Source organism: Tyto alba, unplaced genomic scaffold, assembly GCF_018691265.1.
Source record: "Tyto alba isolate M040663 unplaced genomic scaffold, T.alba_DEE_v4.0 Super-Scaffold_100000100066, whole genome shotgun sequence".
Lineage (NCBI taxonomy): Eukaryota > Metazoa > Chordata > Aves > Strigiformes > Tytonidae > Tyto > Tyto alba.
The window spans coordinates 46,189-69,412 of record NW_024881266.1 but is presented as its reverse complement, the minus strand read 5'-3'; the positions used below and the strand labels follow the sequence as shown (position 1 = coordinate 69,412).

Genomic DNA, 23,224 nt, shown 5'->3' with positions numbered 1-23,224 from the left:
ACAAACACAATCCCTTTTAAAACAACCTTTAAAGGAACACTTCTTAAGCCACACAAATATCATGCTGCACAGAGCTACTCAGCACTTTAGGAGATTTTTTTTTTTCTTTTACAAAATAGTGTTCTACACTTGTTAAGGATACTTACCTCGAAGAGATATCAATGGATACTAAAATCTAGTCCACTGTTATAAGCAACACATCTTATGACCCTTTTCCCCCTATTCATAAGATCGGTAATGTTCTGTAACTTAATATGTCCCAGAACTATTTTACTCTAATTATTAGAAAACTTTAAATAGCCAGCCTAAATTTATTCATAGCCAGTGTATACCAATTTGGGTTTATGACAGTGATGGCTTTTGGTTTAAATAGTTCATCTCACTTTATGATACGTGTATTTATATATTGACAGGAATTATATCCTCTTTCAGCTTTTTTTTTTTTTGCCTAAACATGAAAACATTTCTGCCTTAAAAAAAAAAAAATTAGGCTCTTTTTGATCCAGATTTTTCACATCTGTTTCAGATTTTAAATCATTTTGCTTGAACAAAACTACACAGTATCCCTGAGGAGATTTCCTCAGGACCTTATTTGATAGCATGAATACTTCCCTATCTCTGTAGAAATTACCTCTTCTGATAAAATATAGGTTCTTTGCATAATTTCATAATCACTCTTTCCATCCTGTTAACCTCTCATCTCATTCTGTTTGGATTTAAATCCCTTTGTCTGGGTAGCTGATTTACATAAGAGGCATAGTACTCCCATTGTGTATTAAATAACAAATTATAAACTTGGTTTTCCTTGTCAAAATATTTACTGATATTAACTAGAGGAGCCACCTTCCATAAAATACTGACACAGCATTCCCACTAATTTAGATGTCTTCAGAAGCCATCCAGCTGCTTTCCTGGCATTTCTCTTCATAGATCAGTGGCAATGAATGCCACCAAAAACTGTGGCAATTGTTAAATTTCCTGCAGCAGGATATTTCCTTCAAAGAATTATAGGGAATACCACACTGCCACATAATCAACATAACAAGCCCACCATTCCCATTTTATAACAATGTAGGTAACATCAGTTGCAATTATCTAGTGTTCTGCAATACCTGATTAAAACATTATTACATGTAATACATATAAAACTTTATTACATATATATGACTCAGCTCTTTATTGTAATGTTGAAAGCTCCTCTCCTTGAGGAGGTAAGCACACTACAGAATCGGCTTGTTTGCCTATGGACATAACTGTTCTATATTGTATAGATTAAAATATGGATGACAGCAGATTTTTCTACTGCTACTTTCCCATAGTTTATGCATCCATTGTTTTTTATCACATGGTTGTTTTCTGCTCAGAAAGCTAGATAGGGAGATAATCCAAAGTGTAACTTTTATGTTTAAGAAAAATATTGTTAAGACCTCTCATAAAAAATTGGGCTCAGTTAATAAGTGTGTTCCTCAGTGCCAATCTTTGCCTTCATCTCTACAATTTAGAGCAGATTCATGATCAGATGAACACTTGTTTATAGTGACCAGGAGGTGTGGATACAAAGCAGTTGATTTTTGCCTCATTGACATACAAATAGATACGGGGAAAATACAAATGCTAGCATAGAGTCATACAGTGATACATTTTTTCTTGGTTTAGTCTAAAAGTTGGAATCCATGTATTTAAATAAAAACAGGTTATATAATTTAACAACTGAAAAAATAAGGCTACTGGACATTATGGAAAGAAATTGCCATGTATGTTCTGGTGAAATTAAACTTGAAAATCAGTCTGTCTCATAACATGAAAAATGACAGGGATAAAACAAGTGACACAATATTGTTTTACTCAGTAGCTGAGAAATGATGACGTTTCCAACAAGTTGCAAGTAATCCTCACCTTAATATTTTTTGTTGTTCTCTTTAATACGTGCTTTTCCAGTCCACTGTCCTATTATCTTGATTTTAATCATTCTGTATCTTTCATGGTCCTGCAGTATGTGACCTTGATCCCTTCAAATTCACGTCAAACCATGGTGCAGGATAAAGGCCTTCATCTCTGGCACTATGCATTACCTGATTTAACCAAAAGCAGAATAACATGTATTCTCTGTTTTTTAATATAATCTTGATTATAACAGTGAATGCTATTTTGAAAAAAAAAAAAAAAAAAAAAAAAGGGAAGTTAATTATTATGAGATTTTATTTTTTTTCCTACATCATTACTGCCTCTCCTGACACTTCCAAAGGAGGGGGAAAAATAATGGGAATCAAAATATCATTCAAATCGCTGAATAGTTGTTCTGGTTTTGGAAAGCAAAAGTCATACAGCAGTCTCCTGATGAAATCTCCTCCAACAGATTTTAAAATAGTACATGCAGTATGTGCAAGTCATTACTGTTTTGATGTTACTTTTATTGAGACCATTTAATTGCGGTTAATTGTGAACACCTAGTCTCAGTGTTTGGTTGTTCTGAGCTAGTTCTCATGGGCAGCACTTCCTGTTAGGTTTTGGCAGAGAGATACCCTGGGTCATCTTCTGTGTATGGCTTGGATGCCATTGGTCTGAAGACATGAAAAGAGAGCTGCTACTTGCCACAGTCCCATCAGTTCTTTGGGAGCCAACTCTTTTCCCAAAAGAGAGGCACACCTGTAGGTAGTCTGCAGCTACTTGTCACATTGGTGCCATTAAAAATATATTTAAAAAAAATAAATTAAAAAAAGTTCTTCGGTCATTTTCTGTCTGACCCCACTGTGTTACCAATATCCTATCGGAAAGGATTCAAGACAGGACACAGTCTGCTGGAGTCTCTCACCCTATGCGCTTCACTCTTCTTCAGCCCCATGGATTTTGACCTGGCATGGATGTTAAAATGAAGGGAAATGACTTTCCTTGCCCTTTATCCTTAAAATGGCAGGTCTCGGGTAGGGGCTTTAAGGGTTGAAGTGAAAAGCAAGGGGAAAGGAGGCCCTGCTAAGCACTGTTTGGAGTGGCACCTTTCTTTCTTGTTACTGTGATTCAGCTGAGCCAACGCAGACCTGTGTTTTCCCCTTCCTTACCTCTCCTTTCAAATCAGGACTGTATCCCTGAAAGATCATTTTCATTAGCTAAAAGATAGGTGAGGGAACGAACATACCAATTAGACTCCAGATCCTGTAGCCTGGGAAAGCTCATAGAAAAGCAACAGGGATTAAATTTACAGTGTGTGGTTCGTAACAAGGTCACCATGTTCTGCACTACTTGCTAATGGAACCATATTTTACAGGGGAACTTTGCAGTAAGGTTTGTATCTGGAGGACTAAATCAAAAAATGCAGCTTTTCTCTTGATTCAGGTAGCTTGTGCTTCTCTTGACTTCCTGACTCATTTCTTGAACGGAATAGGCAGAGGGTAGAAATAAACACAAGAAGCACTTTCTGTGGGATTGTGTAAATTAAAGTCAGTTGAAACCTATGCACAACCCCCCAAAAAAATTAGCAATATGATTACAGATCTATAAAACTTAACAATGTTTCTGTAATGATGGCTGAGAGGAGAAAAATTGATTGAAAGAACTGAAATGAAATACAATCCCATCTTTCATGTTTTTAGCAAGATAATTTTTGTTCAGTGTTGACTAATACAGAATAATAGGAATAAAATATGCTGCCTCAGTCTCTGCATTATTGGCTTTACATTATTGGTGCTGACAGCTGGCTTTTAAAATGCAGTAAATACTGGGCAATGCTGTTCTGTTAAGACAAGCCACTTCATCAAGCATATTTCCAAATCACACTTTATTTTCAAAATGTGTTTAATTTATATACAGCAAAGGAGCCTACTGCAAAATTGACCTGCAACAGAGTGCCCTCTACTGCATGCATTTAGGAAAGGAAAACAAAGCAAGTTTCTTAAAAATAAAATCTTTACGGACTGAGACCAGAAGCTTTGTCACTGCCCACCAGCCGTCGAGCTAAACATAATATACATACAGGCATATATCACTATTACCTTCTTCTAAAGAGCTGGATGCCACTGGGGAATAATAGTTTAAAATAGGTATGAAATTTGCACAAATTGTTTCATGGTTTTAAGTTAAATCTGCACGTGTCCTTCCATACCAAAATGGCCTGTGTTTATACATTGGAGAGGTATTAGGGAAGTTACAAACCTGTCTTGTATTGCCCTGTTGCCACTCCTTTCTTTTTGCTGCCGGGAAGGATCTGTAACAATATGAAGTGAAAAATTCCCTCTGCTTATAGATTAGTTTTCTCAGTCCTTAATCTCTCATGCTCCTTCATTTCTCCCCTTCTTTCTATCTGCCATTAGGTCACTACTATTAAACTGAACACTCCTTTTCATTCCCATGTCCTTGATAAACCTATTTGATGTTACTGAGTTACACCTCTTGCAAATGATTAAGAAGGTATTTCTCCAGGCTTGGCTCTAAAGAGCAGAAACGGACGGGTTACAAACGTATCATGGAAGCAGTTCTACAGCAAGGCACAAATTCTCAAACAGACTTTTGAAATCTTCCCCCGATTTTAATTTTCTCAGTCTGAAATGGGCCAGCCTAATGCTGAGTTTTGTAATGGGCCAAACACCTGCAACTTCTGCTAAAATTGACAGTGCCTCTTATTGCTCAGTCCCTCAGGGATGAGAAAACTGCTTCTCAAAACACTGGTATAAACTAACAAACTTTTGGATTCACTTTTGAAATGCCCTGATTTGTACAATGAAGTCCATGTTTTGCCAGCAGTATCTCTGGAGCTCCAATTTAATTCTTAAAGTCTCAGCTTATGTCTTGATGAGCCACACTGAAAGCAATTAACTGGATCTTGCTGCATGATCAAAGGTGTTCCATGTTAGCCCTCTGCAATCAAAGATGGTTTGAATACCTTAGGACATTTTTGAGTATGTCACTAGGGCAGAGTAGAGGTAGGTAGTAAACAACGTTTTCCAAAGCAACATATTCAATTAAAGTTCTTTAAACAAAATAGAAACAAAACAAGCAGGCGTTTCCATAGTACACAGTACATATATGGCCTTGCATATATTTCAGCAATGAATTTTGTGTCTATGGATTTGTTCCCACATCTGAAACTTTCCCTTAAGGAAACCCTTGTTGATAATTTACAACTTCTAAGGATAACTCTGTAATTGCTTTCCCTTTGCTTCATACCTGTAAATCTTGTATCTTGTGCTAAATCCCTGTCGACTTCTGTCCACAAAATCTGTGTATTCCTGTGAGCGATGGAAGGGTCCCTTATCAGAGAGAAGCCAGTCGAAGGGGCTTGTGGCATGCTGATCGGAAACAGCAGCAACTGCTAAAACCCAGCAATGAAGACTCGGTGCTATCCACTCCCATAGAGCCATCAGAGAGAACAATTCAGCACCAGCACTGCATTGCCATATCATGCTTCCACTGGGGACTTAGAGCCTTCATTCTCTTAGCTTTCCCTCAACACCTAGACAAAATACACAGTCAATTAGATAAGCACACACTAGGCATCCCTTGGAAGAAGAAACAAGTTTCCTTTCTTTCAACTTAAAGAGATAGTGGCCTCTACTTTATTACATTTTACATTAGCATAAACCCCACTAGGCTGGTTAACAGTGGAATGTTTCAGTACTTCAAATGCTGTGAAACTAATGTCTTCATTAACATCATCAGAAATAATATTTACTGTTGAAGGGAAACCTTCACAAATTGTCAGAGGAAGGATTGTTGGGGTTTTTTTCCAATAATGCTAGTCATTAATGAAAAATATGCAACAGAAGAATTACTGCCTGTTAGCATCAGTATAAAGTCATTCAGCAATGTCTATGCGTAAGCTCGCAGTTCAGATATTGGACAGAAAACAGATGAGATTCAGAAGACCCAAATTGCTTTCTTTTTTTTATGTCCTTGGAAAAGTCACTTAATGGCTTATCTTCACTACATAGTTAACAGGCCCACGTTATTCTGTTCAAACTAGTGTAGCTGGACAGTGACTGCATTGATCAACAGAACTGGAGCTACCCACAGTGATGAGTTCAGAGAGTTATTTGAGCTCCAGATGCTGCAATTTTGAGTATCCTTAACAGAAGCACTTCACTTTCAGTCCAATTCACTCCAACCCAATGGATCAGCCCAGAAACACTATTTAAATGGACCCCAAACAATTATTTGGTGCCCAATCAAAAATCGAGTATTAACCATAGCCTCATGCAGGAACTCAGTGAAGACAAGCCACATTTTTTCTATATACCTTAGTCCCATACCTGTGAAAAGGAATAATGATTCTGTATCCTGCTCAGATTTTGTGAAAACATCTATGCAAGAGCATGAACTTCTCAGAAATACTGAAATGACAAAGGTCATGTAGATTCTTATATATATAGAAGCAACTGGTTCTAGTTTCCAGTTTAAGGTGAAACAGCACAGAAACAATTAAAATGGAATAATGTGAGAGCTTTCATTTTTCTAGCTGATGAGTTTACAGGGAAAAACATTTTTTAATTCACATTCACTCAAAACAGCACTCATTATGACAATTTTACAGTGCCCCTTGCTATGAATTTTTTTTTTTACTGGACAGGAAATTTTTCTTTATCATCAGTAATTTAATTTCTAAGTGTACCTTAAATGAAGGATGCTTCCAGTAGAGCAGTTCTGCAACTGAACGATCAGTACCACCCGTCCATTATAATGGAAATGGTGTAGCTGAATAAATATGCTCTGTGCATATATTCAAGACATTAATACTCTGAAGTCTGTTGCATAGATTCTAAACATATCAGCTGCAGGAAGTTAATTGCCTCCAGAAGAGCATAGAAGTTCATGTGAACCAACAAGAATTTACAGTCTGAGAATATTATAATCTGTTTATACAACCAGAGAAATAGTCAAGGTTTATTATCATCTTATGCACAAATGTAATTGTTTGTAACATGATTTGGACCTGATCCTGCAAACAATAGGTGTGTAAGTAAACTCACCGAAAAAAAAGACCCTGTTCATCTATTTCATGCTGAGCATATGCCGAAGCACTGAGTTGTAACCATAAATGGTTACGACCATGCAGTAGTTTATGATCATAAAACACAGGCTGCATTAATTTTATAAATCCTTTTGAAATGAGATTCCAGGAGTCTACAACAAAGAGATCTCTACTTATATTCTCAAGCAATCACTTACATGCAAAAAACCTGCAAATCTATGTATACTGCATGAAGTTTCGGTATCTTCTTCCTATACTGGTGCTTTCTTTCTTTCACAGGTTGAAATTAATGTATGTGAGGTTACACTGTTGAGTAACCTTCATCACATCATATGAAAAAGCATGCACAGATCTGAAGCAAAGCTGAAAAGCAATAGATTGTTCCCCTGGCCCATAAAGGCCATGATGATTATTTGTTGCCATTTCCTGTTAAAAATTAGCTCAGTGTAAATGAAGAAGGCATCAGTCACTTCCAAACAGGCCAGGCCAGCTTTTGCATCACAACCAAGTGAAAATCCACAAATACTTCTGTCTCTCTTCTCCTTAACAATCAGGGAAAATTATATTGAACAGTGTACCCATTCCCCTCCAAGATCTTTTTCATAGACTAGGAAGACTCTGGGCATAATTTCTTGACATTATGTGAATCTTCAAAGAGTATAATGACAATTTTAATTTTTATACCTACTGTTGTTACAAAAATTGCTAGCTAAGACATAAGGTTCTGTTTTTCCTAAATTATCTTTTATATTGAAAAAATCATGTAATGGTTTAAATTACAAGAAGTAGGAGTTTACTTTTTCAGGTACTTATTAATACTGGAGTGTGTCAGGCCATTCAACTGTAATGATGACTAATTGAGTCCCTTTTGAATTCAAAATTATAATATTGGGATTGGAAAACTATTTACTCTGTATATGTAGCATCTTCCTAAAAGAAGACCAAATGAGTACTTGAAAAGGAATAGCGAAGAGCCCTGCTCTGTGTTTGCCTTAATGCTATACCTCCATGGCATGTCATATATTAACCACTGGTAAAATATCTTCAGAGAACCTGTGTAGTTACAGAAGCAAATAGTCTCCTTGTTTTGAAGATATATTAAGGTATTTTCCAAAGGAGTATAAATATACAGCTAGTCCTTAGGGAGAGTAAAACAACGTGTGCATTTCTAACTCATACTTATCCCCTTGTCTGTATTGTGCAGTCATTGTAGAATCAGTCCACATTGCATTAATTCTCATAATACCCTTGAGAAGTAAACTTCTACCTCAATTTAACAAACAAGGAACTGAATCATGAAAAGACCAAGGCTAAGAGTTTTTTTAAGCTGTTACAGGGATTTAAATGTGTATTTCCTATTAAAAGATAATTTAGAAAATGCCAGCCTAAGGAATTTTCCTAAGGTTACAGTGTGAAAAATATCTCAAAATTTTAAACACTCAAATTCTCTAATGAATGCAAATGCCCTAAAAATATTTTTCAGACTGCTATAGTCATGTGGAACATACAAAGGTTGTAATTACAACAGCCATCACAGAACTCCAGGGAGGAACAATGTGAATGAAATTTTTGGTAGAGCACCTGCTGGTTTCAGGGTGGAATGTAAAAACTCAAAAATAACTGAACACCTGTTAAGTAACAGAGCTGGTGGATTTTAAAGTGGAGCAGACACTCTGTAGAGGAGACATCTTCAAACAGAGCTGCCATGTCAACATGCTGCCTCTTTGAAGTGTTAGCTTAGAGGACAATTACAAGGTTTAGATGCCCAGCACAATTACTTTCTGTTATCCCCCGTGTTTCACCCAGCTACCACTTGCAAATGCTAATAAGTTTTCAGTCCTTCCTCTTTTACATTCCGAAGTTAGAGTGAGTTCAAGAAGCAATAATGTGCTAATTTTTAATTTGTTAGAAATTTATTGTCAACCTCCCTGGCATTAATGAAGAATGAATTTGACTCAGCATCTTCTGGAAATACCATAACTAAGTCCTAGCTTTCATGAATATGTAATGTGTGCTGAAGACTGATAAAATCCATGCATTTACATCATCTGAGAATATAGTACTGGCAAGTGCAAAACAAACATTGTGGCCACTGGGGCAAATTTCATCAAACTTCAGATGTGAACAAGAGTGCAGAACATCTGTAATTTTTTGTTGTCATCCCATTGTAGAACAAACACCGCCAAATTCAGTCTTCATTTTTTCAGGCAAATAAATTTTTTAACATTAGAAATGGTATATAATTTAATATAGGTAGTTTATGAATTCACTAAGTTACTGTACCTAAAATAGGACAAATTGAAGTGTCTGCTTGATTTGTAGGTTGATATCTCTTGCTTACTGAACATTAATTGATAAAGCATGTGTGCTAAGATATACAGAATAACGTAGGGCCAGCCCAAATGTATCTACAGCAATGTTTAAGAAAAAGCAAATCAGTAAGTTTAAATCCTTTCTAAAATGGAAGCAGTGTAAAATTTTCTCAAGGAAGAAAAATAAAAATCTGGAGTAACCTCACTTCAAACAACCTTTTTTTTTTCTTAAGAGGTAAAATTCATGTATAAAACAGATGTGCTAATATACAGTAGAGTTATAGCTACTAAATAGATTGCTGCTGGTTCACTAGTGGAGTAACTTTTTATATAAGAGTCAATAAAGTTGATGTTAGGCATCATCAGTAGCTTTTTTGGGCTACATCTACACTTGCAGTTCTCAAGAATAAAAATAAAATAACTGTATATTTAATGTACAGACATTTTAAATAAGATTGGGGCCAGTCAATATTTCTCTCTATTCTGCAAGTCCGGGAGGTGCTGTGGCTTTGGTCTGAGATGCTCTCTCCTGTGTTACACATGGAACAATGTCCTTGCAATCTCCGTCAGCATCACAGAAAAGACCACGGCCCTGCCTCTGTCATTCCCTCTTTCTCTTCGTGTCTCACAAAGATCTCCTGACAGCAGACGTGCCAATGACCAGGATGTCTCTGAAGCCCTTTGGTTTTTACACTCACTAAAATTCCATGAAAATGCTGAAACGTCCCAACTCTCCATGGAAAATATGCTGAAATGGAATTCTCCTGTCTGTAACTTCCCATAATGATGAAATAAAAATTCAGGATTGTTATTCTCAGAAATGTCCTTTCAAAGGAAAGTAATAAGTAATTTATCAGGAAACACTATGTTCATCTCTCTACAAGAGTTAGAAATATTAATGTATTTAAGATGGTGCTTTTTTATGGAAAACACAAAGCCTAGTTTTCTTTGAACTAATTATTAAGTATATACTCATTTAAAAACAAACAAACTAAAAATCCAAGAACAGATATGAGAAATACAACCAATTCTGTTTGTAGATAGTTTTCAGTAAGATGAGAATTTTATCATTTATGAGGTTTTTGGTGCTCCATCCCTCCATTCACTTATGAGCCTTAGGGATTTCAAAGTTACTATTTCTGATGAAGTACGATACTAGGTGTAACAGGGTACACTTGATATTTCTTTTATAATGGAAAGCAGGAATGAAGTAAATTCTTACTTTTCTAACTATTACACAAAATTCGAAGGAATACTACCAGTGACTTCAACTTTGCATCAATGGCAAGAAGCAACATTTTATTTGCTGCAGCTGGATGGAAAGCAGTGAAACTCATAGCAGGCAAGATGTCAGGACCATTTATTTCAAAGGTATTTTGACACTGAAAAATTGAAAGAAATGTTGCATAAATAAAGCAAGAGCACGAGCCTCAGATACTACTCTTCTCTGCTATAAGACTCTGGGTTTATCTCTTTATGTCTCTTTGCTTTCACTTCCTCATCTGAAGTGTGATGATCATGTTGTCCACCTTTGTAAAGCACTACAGGACCTACTCATAATAACTCTGTCTTATAATCAGTGATTTTTTTTTTTTTTTTCAAAAAGCCATTTTTTGCATGTTAACAACTTTAAAGGAAGGAGACCTGGGGAGGCACCTGTCCTTGAAATTCTCACAGGCCAGTATAAATGAAACAGCCATGAAGCTGATGATATGTTGTGGATGAAAAGAGCAGAAAGTGCTGCAGTCGGTATCAGCTACAGCGGAGGAGGGGGATTCTGTTCTTCAAAGGAAGATATCCAAATCCACAGAATAAACTCTCCCATGCTGAATTTCCAGAAGGATAGCAAAAGGAGTAATGAACCAAAGTGGACTATTCTGTCCTGTGCTCAGAGGCAGCTATAGCAGTTAGCTTTCACACATTTTGAGAACAACCAGAAGGCTGGTGCAGTAACAAGAGAGCCAACATGTACGTTTGGTAGAACAAAGAAATAGAATAGGGGCTTGGGGAGTTAAAGAATGGAGAGCTCTCCCTGCCACGAGATCTGATACACGAACTGCAGGGTACAGCTTGTGCAGTTATCCAAGAAGTGGAAGGCATCTGGATAGACAAATTATATTTGTCAACAGATGATTTTCAGTGATGGGGGTTGAATCAGCTTGTTCTGTTATTCATTGTGAGCTACAGTCAGTCCTGACCCAAGAACTATCCTCAGCAGGGACTCAAAAGAAGCTATGCTGTCAAATCCGAAAGGAGAAAATAATTCTGTCTAACATCCTTAAGTGAGTTTTACATTCCAGGCTTAAAAATAAATGGGGTCCTCATATCAGGTTCTGGTATCCGCTTTGATTATATGTACCCCAAAGCAACACCTTTTCTTTGTTCAAACAGAGCTTCATCCACTGCCAGATTTCAGTTTTCTTCTCCCTTCTCAGTGTGAGATGAGGACAAGACCCCTATAACTATGTCCTCAAAAGCTGACACAGAGAAAAAACAGGATATCTGACTTTTTAAAAAAAAAAAAAAAATAAAATCCTGCTATTTTTTCCTCATCCCAGCCTTCAGAGAAGGTGAGCAAAAATAAAATGCACCCACAGAAAGAGAGAGCACATCAGCCTGACTTCTGCAGCCATCATTGGGTCTGTCTGGAACGTGAGAGTTGATTGCCGCAGGTTACAACTATTGCCCATGAAATGTGTCTAGGGGTTTGCTCTGTTCCTGTAGAATTTCACTCCTGCAAGTGCCTGTGAATCTTTAATTAGATATACCCATGTGCTTTCAATTGCACTCCAGTACAGCTAGTGCCTGTCTCCTTAGCCCTTGAAGCACACACCAGCTGGCAGGTGTACTGAGGTAATTGTTTTAATGCCTGATATTTGTAAAAGACCTAATTTTTTTCCTTTGCTGCCCAGATCATGATGTATAAATTCCCTCAGGTGCTTTTTCAATCTGTTAATCTAAATTCATCCTCCTGTGCAAATGGATCCTTATGTGTTTTAGCTGATGACGTAGGTCAGCATCCCCAGATTGCAGTTTCAGTCTTCCTGCCTTAATGAGTGAATCCGTTCCTGAAAGGAACACACAGAGGGGAAGAAATCAGCTGTCAGGGCCCTGAGTGCACTAAGGGGCCTCAGTGGCCCCGATCGGCCTCCTGTGGGGCCCCCACCCACCAGTGGGGCTGCTTTAGCCCTCGTTCTGTGCGCAGGAGCCAGGAGGAGCCGTGCTCCTCCACTGCGCAAAGGCAGAGTATGGGGTTTATGGAAGCAAGTGAGGCACCTGGATGCCTCAAATGTGAATTGTGCAGGTGCATAACAGAGAGAAATCCACCCAGTCTTCATGGTGTCTCAGTTTCTTATCTCTAAATGGGGGCTAGTACCCAAGTCCTTGGCAGGTAACATCTATCAGTCACACAAGGAGCTAAAATGAAGTTAATTTCTGGAACGGCTAAGCAAGACCCTGACTGAGCCCTGGGTTTCAGCTGGCCAACATTCAGGATGCCACAATGCTACAGAAAAACCTGCTGCTTCAAGAGCTTTAAAGCTGCTCCAGGTTGGATAACTGTACTTTAGCAATCATAAAATTTCATAGGGGATGAAATCCATACGAGTGCACATGGACTGTCCCATACACAAAAAACCTTTGCATGTAGAACTGTGACATTTCAGTCTTAAGTCACTCTTCCATTGCACAAGTTACATTAAGCATTCTCCCAAATTGTCCAAAAATTCTCAGCTAAAACAGCTGAATTAAAAGAGTTAGAATGGAAACAGAATGAGCTCTCTTTGAATAAGTTTGGGATCTGTGCCACAGGAAAAGAAAAGGAACAGCATAGGGAAAGTTTCTTGTCCAGTATTTCCTCAGGCATAAGCTGACATCTATCACTGCGACATACAATTTTGCATACTGGAGCATTTAAGTTTCTAGAAAATCCTAATGGGAGACATATTTAGAAGCTTGCATTCCATTTTACTGGAATTTTTAAAAACTCAATGCCTAACTTAATAATGTTCACTGTTCTCTGCTATGATAATCTCATTGGGTGTGTTTAAATGGCAATTAAGTAGGTCCTCAGGATTTGCAAAGAGTGCACCCTAAAATTAAATATTAAACTATTACTGGAAAGTCATGAGGTACTAGTTCTCGTAGTATACCTCTTTTTCACCCATAACTGTTAGTCCCCAGACAGTTTTCTGGCCCAATTTATCAACTAAGTATCAGTTGGCTATGAAGAGAGCATGCATACTAAGACATATGTAATTTAACTATATCCAGTAAACCATATCAGAGTTACAAACAGCTCTTACCTGTTTCATATCATCTTTCTACTAGTTTTAAAACCCAGGGCTGTTTCAGTTGTTGCCATCTAGAATGGCAGGAAGCAGCTATTTACAGGTTGTACACTAAGACTTTAGTTGTAGGTTTTCAAGTCTGAGGACCAACCCAAATATAACTGACTAGTCTCTAATGCATAAGGACTCATATCAGGCTAAAATGAGATGGGATGTGAGGAAACTTTGCTCACCAACAGAAGAAGATTCAGTTTATAGAGGAAGGAGAGTACTTGGATCAGAGTTACCTTGAAGTTACTCTGATTTTACTGTATAACTATTGACAAGTCCCATAGCCTTCTTTAATTAGAGTTTCTGTTCATAAGATCAGGAAAGAAGAGTATTGCAAAGCCTGAACATATATATATATATATATAGAGAGAGAGAGAGAGAGAGAGTACTTTCGGTGACAAAAATGTCATAAAATAAAAACAAAACTGTTCATTCTACTAACACAGTAGCTGACTGTTTTTGCTGCTACTTAAAATTTCTGTTTCTGGAGATTTTGCAACAAATGTTCAGAAAAGGATGGAGAAGAAAGGAACTGTCAGTCTCAGACAAAAATAGAAGCTTCTCTGAAGCTGTTGCAGTGCTAATATTGTTTGTATAATAATGAAGAGAAAAAATAATGGTGTGTAGCTGTTCTCTGGTCTTAAGAGGAGGGACAAAAAACCAATGAACTCCACTGACTGTAATGGGGACATACAGAATCCAGCTAACATCCTAGTTTCATGTACTTCCACACCCTCTGATATTACCTAAACTAACTGATAATCCTGTTCATGTTTCAAAATGTTATAACAAAAATAATGGGGTCTTTTATCTCTAAGACCAAATTTTTCAGTTTAGGAGCTCTGGCTCAGGCATGGGATACAGCCTGGTAATTTTAGCTATGTGATATCTGATCAAGGATTTACACTCTTCTTGATTTTACTTTCCATGTGAAAATGAGTGGTTACAGTTTAGACCAGTAGTTACAAATAAACTCCATAAAGATCTAATGGCATGACATTTTTATTTCTGTGCACTTTTCTGGATACATTGTAATAAGAATGGATGATTTAATATATTTTATTTCTTAACACTGATATCTAATAGAATGGTAGTACTTTTGTTCTTCTATTATGGCCTTCAGATAAAAGTGCTCCAGAGCTTATAGCATATTTTACAGCTGGTTTCACAGATGGTGGATCTGGTTTTCAGCTGGTGTAAATGGGTGGTTCAAACCCCTTTCAGGATTCTAAGCTTCAACTTATTTATGCTAGCAGGAAAAAAAAAAATGAACTTACACCACTGCTGTCTTCCTGTCAGAAACAATGTGTTTCTGTTGTGCAAGCTCCCAGAGATGGGACTCGTAGAGGAGTCAAGAGACCATGGTCCTACATCTGATCTTACTGTAAACTGTTGCGTAACTTTTCATAAGTACCTGTGCTGCAACATTCTAAGGCTGTAGTCACTATATTGGCAGTAGCCAGGTCCTCTTAAATGTTCATGTTATAGCTATTAATTTCTTATAGTGAAAGTAGGGACTTTATGGCTGACTGAGCAAAGATTAAAGCTTCAGCAAGCCAATCTGCACCTAATTGCATCTCGGGATGAATAATACACAAAGCTTGATTGTACAAGTAATAATTATGTCATGTGTACTGGGCAGCTTGCTATCTCATATAAATACAATACCAAAGCTTCCTTGTAAGTCTTGATTTTTGTCAAGTTTAGAAGAAATTACAAAATTAGAAAAAATGTCTGCTAAAAGATGTCTGACATGAACATCATGTTACAGGGAGAGAAAATCTAGGCTTTAGCGTCTCATCACAATTTATAATCTCCCTACTGTTTAAATTTAGCTATGTGATAGTCTAAAAACCACATTAGTACAAAATTATCAGTTTTGTTAGTACAAAATTTCTTTCTGTAGCTCACAGAAAAACATATTCTGATTTAGTAGAAAGGTGCTAAGCTACTGATGAAAAGCCTTAAACTTTCAACTAGTGCCTTTTTAATGCAGAATGAGAGACACATAGTCTGTTTATTAGAGGTTACAGATCACTGCAGACTCTCTAAGTATGAGGAACACAGGTTTTCTTTATTATAGCTTCTTTTTTTTTCCTCCAGAAAGACTGAGAAAAAGGAAATGTTCTAGACTTCGCCTGGCCAAGACAAACCAGTATGAAGAAATGAAGCTGTTTTATAAGACTACCTTTCAAAATAAGTCACTACTGTCTCTTCAATTAATGTGAATCAAGCTAATAAACTTATGCTAACAGATAGCTTAAAGGGTACTTAGTAACAAAAATAAAAGCTTTTATTTTTTAAGCCAATGAGTCAGATTCATATCCCACAGGAGCAGTGATTTAAAAAGAGAGCACCACCAACTACTGGCCGTCACCAACTAATGGTTCAATGTGAAATAAATTCACAGTCTCTAGGATCTGGCAGCAGGATGAATTGCTACTTCCTTAAACACTGTTGCTTTACATAAACAAGCAGCTTCATTAGAAATGTTCATACAAAACTAAGGAATAAGGCAATCAATCCAGGAAATGCTGAGCATCTACACATTCTCGAGGAAAAGAGGTGGGTATCACCTCTGCCCTATAGATCATCCAGCAGTTCAGGACAGAATAACGAAAGGTTGAATACTGACATTCTGTTTGCACTGGTTTTAAATCTTTGCTATAAGGAAATAAAAGCGCTGATATGATCACTGTCAAGATGCTAAGGTACACATATATCTATAAACTACATGTATGTAAAACTTCATTTTCAAAACTCAGCAATTCTAACCTTTAGGGCTGAATATTAAGTACAAAAAAATCAAACAATTATTAAAGATAAAATTTGTTGTAATAAATATTTGTTCTGTCTCTCCTCTGAACTGCTAATGAATAAGGATTAGTAATGTTTTAGGTGAAAACTAGGTAATTCAAAATATACTCTTGGGCTGCCAGCTCAATCCACAATACCATTTTTCAGCATGCAGCAGTATTTTTCACCAGTAATGTTAAGCCTCCTTAGAAATGGAGATTTCAAACAGAGAAAGGAATAACAGGTGAAGAAGGAACGTACTTAAATCCCATTTGACTTCAGAGTGGTCATCTGTGTTCAGTTAACCAGGTGTTTTCGCTATTTCCAATAGGCTTATAAGTACTGAAAGAGCTAAATTAGCTCTACAGAGTTGTCAGTAGTCATGAATAATATGGGATTAAAGGTATAGAGTAGTGCTCTGATTCCCCAGATTTCAGTCCTTTACTTGGCAATGTATAATAAATACCTTGGAAACCGCTTTTCTCATTAATCAAGTGCTGGTAGATGTGGCAGTGAAGGTGTTACTGCAAATTAGCAGAATTTTCTAATCACCATTAATGTGACTGTTACAGTAAAGGTATCTGACTGACGAGTCTTAGAATCTCACCTCATTATAAGAGAAACCACTACGGTTTAATAGTCTTAATTTAGGTAACAGTACATATTGCCTGGTCAATCTTCTTTTGAAGGTGGAACAAAATCTGTGGCCTTTGCGAGAGACTCATTAGTTAAACATGAAAAGCTTTGATATGGCAGAGTGTCCTTCTTTCCTCTTGTCAGCGCATTATTTTGTGGCACATAGAGCAAGTGGAGACTTTCAATGGGAGACAGGAAAAAGACTGTGCTAAATAATCGATCACATGGTATGAGCCAGGGCAAAAGAGTAATTATACATACCATGTGTGTGGAGGGATGAATGGGTGGATATGTGCAGTGTATCTCATACATATTTATATCTATATATGCATATGTATATACAAACTATGTTTATGTATGCACACTTAACTGTGGTACATATAAATGATTAATTTCAGAACTAGGAGACCAAATTATTCACATTACAGTTTTCAGCAGTATGATGACTTGAGTCGCAAGGTACTGAACGCCTGCAGCTCAGTGGGGCACTTCAGAAAATGGAGCTCTCTTAATGTTCCTCAACTTCATCTAGAAAAATGTTGATTTATCAACGATGATAGAGTACTGAGACCTAAAACAACATAAGATCAGGTTAAAAACCCTTCAGTTCTTTAGTACTTTAATGCTATTTGACTCAAGATATGCAAAGCCTTACACTGTTCAGTATGCAGCATGTAACTTCATGATGGTCATGCTTTTTTTCTTTCATTTCAGTTCATTTCAGTTCCAAATTATTATCTTGGAAATTGATCCTGCTTTCAGTGAAGTTAATAGCAATGCTGATCTCCTTTAATTGTGGAAGATCTGACCCTCACTGAACAGCAGACTTATTGAACAATAGGAAAACAATGCTATGAAGAGAATGTGGTTGCAATTTCATTTTTGAAAAATGTTCTCTCTTATGAGGGTATAGGATGAGATCAAGAAGATGAGTAAGATGTTAACTCCACCATAACATGACTAGCTGTAAGTTACTACCTGAAGCAGTCTAACAGAACAGTTTTCTTTGAGGCAACCTTTCTGAAAGACTATTCTGGTTCTATTTGTCAAACTGTATTTCTGGTGATTTTGCTCTCATATGAGATTAGTAGTGTTTCAGGAGGAAAAAAAAAAATCAATGTCTACTTCTGATTTTGAGGAGAGACAAAGCTTTAGGAGGAATAGGAAAGGGCTGCACTAGGCATACATGACAGCTAGAAAACAATGTTTCCAGAAAATATCACCTAATACGTCCCACCACTCCCTTTTCCTTCTAAGCAAAAACTTAGGTGAATTGATTGATCATTCAATTTTCCATTTAGATTTTCAAAAATTGCTGAAGAAGCAAGGTGGCTGGTAAAAGAGCTTTCTTTTGTTTTGAATAGGTGCTGTATCTCAAGCAAGAAGTATCTTAGACTGATCAGAGTCAGATATGATTACTCAACTTCAAATTAATCCAAATGAAGTAAAAATATTTTAGTCCCGTAAACCATTGTCTCTACGTGGCACTGAGGAGTGAAAAGTCTCTGCAGTCTATGTGACTAAAGAAATAACTTTTGGGATACACATTAGTGTAAACAGTGAGTAGACTTCTGTAATTAATTCTTCACAATAGCATTCAGATAGTAGTAGAAAAAATGGGAAAGGATGAGATGATGTGATTACATCACTCAAGGATCCTCAAGTTGTTTTGTTGGCTTGTTGTACAAATGCTGCCTTCTGCAGCAAGATCCGTAAAACATTCAGCTGCTTGTTTTCATGTTTCCTAGTTAACGTTTTCACTCACAGTATTTCAGCATTTCATGAATAAGCACCCCAAACACAGCAACTCTGGTGAACTCAGCGTCTGTTGGGGAGGTTAGCTCTCACTGGAGGTGGATCAGCTTACTGAAAATATAACAGATCTTTTATATTTTCTTCTACCCCGCTTAAATTATGTGCATGATTTAGAGAGAAAAATGGTTGAAGGCAAGAATTTGTAGGTAGTTTCTTCACAGAACTGATAATTAGACAGCACTGCAACAGCACCTAGGACTACAGTTCTGTTGCTAGCTTAGAGACAGAGAGGAAGAGATCCAAGTCAAACGTTTTTATTCTCAAATCTAGGTCTTATGGTAAAGCTGATAGAGTGATAGAGCACCTACTTAAAATGAGTACAGTTGGAGTAGAGCATTGACAGCAGTCTGTAAATTCTGATATCCAAATGGATGGCTTCTCCAAAGTTATTTCTTATATCTTGTAAGTAGGGCCACTCTAGCTTTATCTCTGCATCCTTAATGTGTCAGAGTCACTTGTCTTTGAACGTAGACTCTTTAAGGTTTTGACTTCACTTCTTTTCATAGCATTCTCTTGTGATGTCATATTTAAATAAAGTTAGATGTGGGTTTTTCTAGGAAAAAAAGTTATTTTTGTTTCTTCTGCCACACTTGCTTGTCAGATACATGTCTCTGAATTACTCTCTATATTTTTTTTTTCAAAAACAGGTCTCTCTCACATTGGCCTTCATTTGATATGGATCCATGACTGATTTTGATGCTATAATAGAACATCGTCCACTTACTGCATACATTGCATTTTTCTGCCAGTCATGAATTTACTTCACATGCATACACTTGTCTCTGAAAGAAAACATTGCAACTTGAAACTGATGTGGTCTTTAAAAAAAAATCCCTAACAGTAAATCATACCATATTCCACTTTCTTCCCACTCTCTGCGCTAAACAATTTAACAGTTAATGAAAGGTTCACAGAAAAATGCACTTGCATTCGGAAGCGAACCACAATACAGACTGCTGGTAACAAAGCCCTTGCCTTTTTAAATGCATGATGGTCTCTAAGTAGCACAGAAATCGTAACCCAAAAAAGCACGTCTCCCGTCTTCCAATGTACTGTGGCAGTTGACACCCTATTTTCTTTACCTCGCTTTTTACACCATGCTACATATAGTTCGTGCTTCTGTAGCCTGGGATTGGCGAGAGCATCTGTGAGGCGCACGCAGGACTCATGCTCGGAGCACCCTGCAACCCCTGATCAGCTCTTTATGGGGGTGTCTCCCTCCCTCCCTCCCCCCCGCTGCGGGCAGCCTCGGCAAGCCCGCCCAGCTGGGTGGCTTCTGGGCTGGAGCCGGGCAAGCACCCGCTCCCCCGGAGGTCGGAGCTGTCCTTCCCCTGCAAAGCGACGGGCGAGGCGGTGGGAGCGGCGAGCCGCCCTCCCCTGCGGAGCCTGCCCGGAGGCTGAGGGGGCCCGGCAGCCCCCGGCCGGGCCCGGCGCTTCTGCCCGGCTGCCGGAGCCCTCCTGCTCCTGCTCCCGCTCCCGCTCCCGCTCCCGGAGCCCTCCTGCTCCTGCTCCTGCTCCCGCTCCCGGAGCCCTCCCGCTCCCGCTCCCGCTCCCGCTCCCGCTCCCGCTCCCGGAGCCCTCCTGCTCCTGCTCCCGCTCCCGGAGCCCTCCTGCTCCTGCTCCCGCTCCCGCTCCCGCTCCCGCTCCCGCTCCCGCTCCTGCTCCCGCTCCCGGAGCCCTCCCTGCTCCTGCTCCCGCTCCCGCTCCCACTCCGGCTCCCGCTCCCGCTCCCGCTCCCGCTCCCGCTCCTGCTCCCGGAGCCCTCCTGCTCCTGCTCCTGCTCCCGCTCCTGGAGCCCTCCTGCTCCTGCTCCTGCTCCCGCTCCCGCTCCCTGGACACCTAAATGAAGGGAAGAGGGCTGTCTGGGGCTATTCCCTCGGGAATGAGACGCGGAGGGGCTCGGGAGGTATTTACACACTACCAGTCTTTTGTACAAAAACCAAAAGGACCAACCAAAGCAAAGCAAAAAGCCGCCAGGCTGCCGCCTGGCATTCCTATTTTTTTCTGAGTCATCCAGCCCAACGTGAGTAGGGGGGTATGCTCCGGTCTGGGAGTGCTCAGCGCTGGAAATGAACCACCAGGGCTAATGGGAATCTTCTGTATTAAGAATACCTCATGCTCGACTGTTGCAATCGCCCATTAAGCCCACCTTAATTGCGTTGATTTATTGGATGTTTGTATGCAAAGGGTTTGACATGTGTCCCCCTCTTCGCTTTCTGCTGAGTACAGAAACGCCACCTGGCCCAACCTGTGCCAGTTTTACTGCCCAGACACTGCTTTCCTGCCATTCATCACTGTGACTGTGATCTAAACAACTCCACTGCCTTTATCCTGTGTCCTACCATCTCCCACCCCCGTCGGCACAGAGGGAATATAGAGTGCTCTTAAACCTGGAAAATATTCTGCTGATGGGCACATAAATCTCTTCTGCAGAGCTCTGTCATTTAACTAGCAAGGCGAGGTGATGCTCACTGGGTGAGCTACTTCCACAGCGAGTTAATACCTCAGGACTTCCTGGGATTTTTTTCCCCAAGGTTTAGGTGGGAAAAAAAAAAAAAAATCAGGTAGAGCTTTTGAAACGCGCTTACCTAGGTAATCCTCTATAGCTGGGAAGGGGGTATGATTGCACGGAAACTTTCCAGAGCAGCCTGGTGCGGGAGGATCCCAGCAGCAGCAGAGTCGGAGGCGGGTAATTCTGGGGAAATGGCGGGGATTTGGTTAATCAGCCCGGTCCCGTGCGGAGGGGCCCGAGGGCAGCGGGGAAACCTTCCGGGAGGAGAGACCCCGAGAAAAGGGCGCTTGGGAGAGAAGTAGGCATGGGGGGGTTCGAGCTGCTGGGAGAAGAGAGGAGCTGGAGGAGGGATGGGTTTTGGATCCCACGCTTGAAGGGCTTTCTCACTCCCTCTCTCCCGACATCAGCCAGCAATTTGGAGGCGGGTGGGGTGGGTGGGTGTGGGGGAAGAGGAGTGGGGGGAGCACTCTCAGGAGCACGGTATTGAAGGGGGCATTGATCTTTTCCGTCCTCTGCTTGCCACCAGGCAATAAATTCGGATCTCCTGTATTTCTCTCTGGCATCTCTACCTGCTTGCAAGCCTTTAGCACCTTCCGTGTGATCTCTGCATGTACTGTTTTGGAGACATGACTGCACACACACACACACACTTATCTAGCACACCAAATGACCGAGTTAAACGGAGCCCAGTCAATACATCCCTGGGAGAAGTAACATGTTCCCTCCCTACCTCCTGCTGTTTAACGTGGGTGAATGCCGCTAATTAGAGACACAGAAATACTGGAAGTATTAGCCACAAATAGCACTCTGAAGGCATTTGTCCTTTTTTTTTTTTTTTTTTTTTTTTTAACAAAAAGTGTTTATTTCCTTTGGTCCTCTTCTTCATTTTTCTTTCAAAGTAAAGAAGCCCCTACTTGATTCCAAAGATACTCTGCGCTTCCAAACGCGCCAGGTGGACACACATGCGAATGTACGTTTTGTGAAGACGACGCCTCGCCCCTACCCAGCGCTCCTCAGGCCGGCAAAAATACAGGTATTGCCGAAAGTAGCCCTCGGTAAAGCCGGCAGGCGCACCGGGGGGCAGGCGGCGGGTAGGCAGGAGCCGCCCGGAGCCCCCCAGCCCCGGAGCCCCCCCCGGCGCGCCGTCCCCTGCCTGCCCCGGCCGCGGGACGGATTTAATGAAGTCTGGAAATCCTTTCCTATCCCTCCTGGAGAATACTTCCCCATCCCAATCCAATCCAAGCTTCCTCAGGGGATCAGGAAGAGTAATGAACTTTTCCACCTTACCTCCCCACGCAGACTTGAAGACACTCCTTTAGACACGCTCACGACTCCCTTAACCACCAGCGATTTCTGTCCATCCTCCTACACCGGGAGAAATACTGAGCCCTACCATCAGCCATGCGAGCGGCTGTATCTGCAAGGGTTAAACTATGTAGCAGGCACAGCGCCTGATGAAAACATTAATAAAATGCGATGAATAAGCGCTGGAATGGCAAAGACTCGGCGAGTGAGACTGCGGTGCGGATTGCAAGTTAGTGCCGAGAGCGGTGACTATCGTGCGGAATGGACGTGGGCAAGCAGGGCTGGTGCTTCGTAATTTCTTCGAGTTCAGAAAGTGGAGCCAGCCAGGCTACTGGAAGGTTCAGGTGCAAGGCGAGGCAACTGAGACGTTTCTTTTATTTTATTCCCTTCTCTCCGCCCCCCCCCCCCCTCCCCCCTTTTCTGTTAAAGTGTAGCCTTTTGGTTGAAAACAAGCAATCTGATCGTGAAATAAAACCTACTCACCAGGGTGAAATTGCAGGAAGCGAAGCGGCTGTGAGCAAAATGCATCCCGACTCCAAGCGTAGAGTCC

At 39.8% G+C, this 23,224-nt stretch overlaps 1 protein-coding gene and 1 long non-coding RNA gene across 3 annotated transcripts; one reads left to right on the top strand and one right to left on the bottom strand.

Annotated features, from left to right (window-relative positions):
* Positions 1-19: 19 nt before the first annotated feature.
* LOC122154403 lies at positions 20-22,736 on the bottom strand. 2 transcript variants are annotated; one of them, XR_006166315.1, is made up of 3 exons: positions 22,657-22,736; positions 5,158-5,443; positions 20-2,072 (listed from the first exon to the last, which is right to left on the bottom strand). It is a non-coding gene; the product is annotated as an uncharacterized LOC122154403 (long non-coding RNA). The 2 variants fall into 2 exon arrangements; XR_006166314.1 differs by lacking the exon at positions 22,657-22,736 and adding an exon at positions 21,446-21,557.
* Positions 21,477-22,849, top strand: LOC122154402. Its single transcript, XM_042802701.1, has 2 exons — positions 21,477-21,546; positions 22,269-22,849. The coding sequence occupies exons 1-2, from the start codon at positions 21,477-21,479 to the stop codon at positions 22,847-22,849; spliced, it is 651 nt and encodes a 216-aa protein (XP_042658635.1).
* The last annotated feature ends 375 nt before the right edge of the window (positions 22,850-23,224 follow it).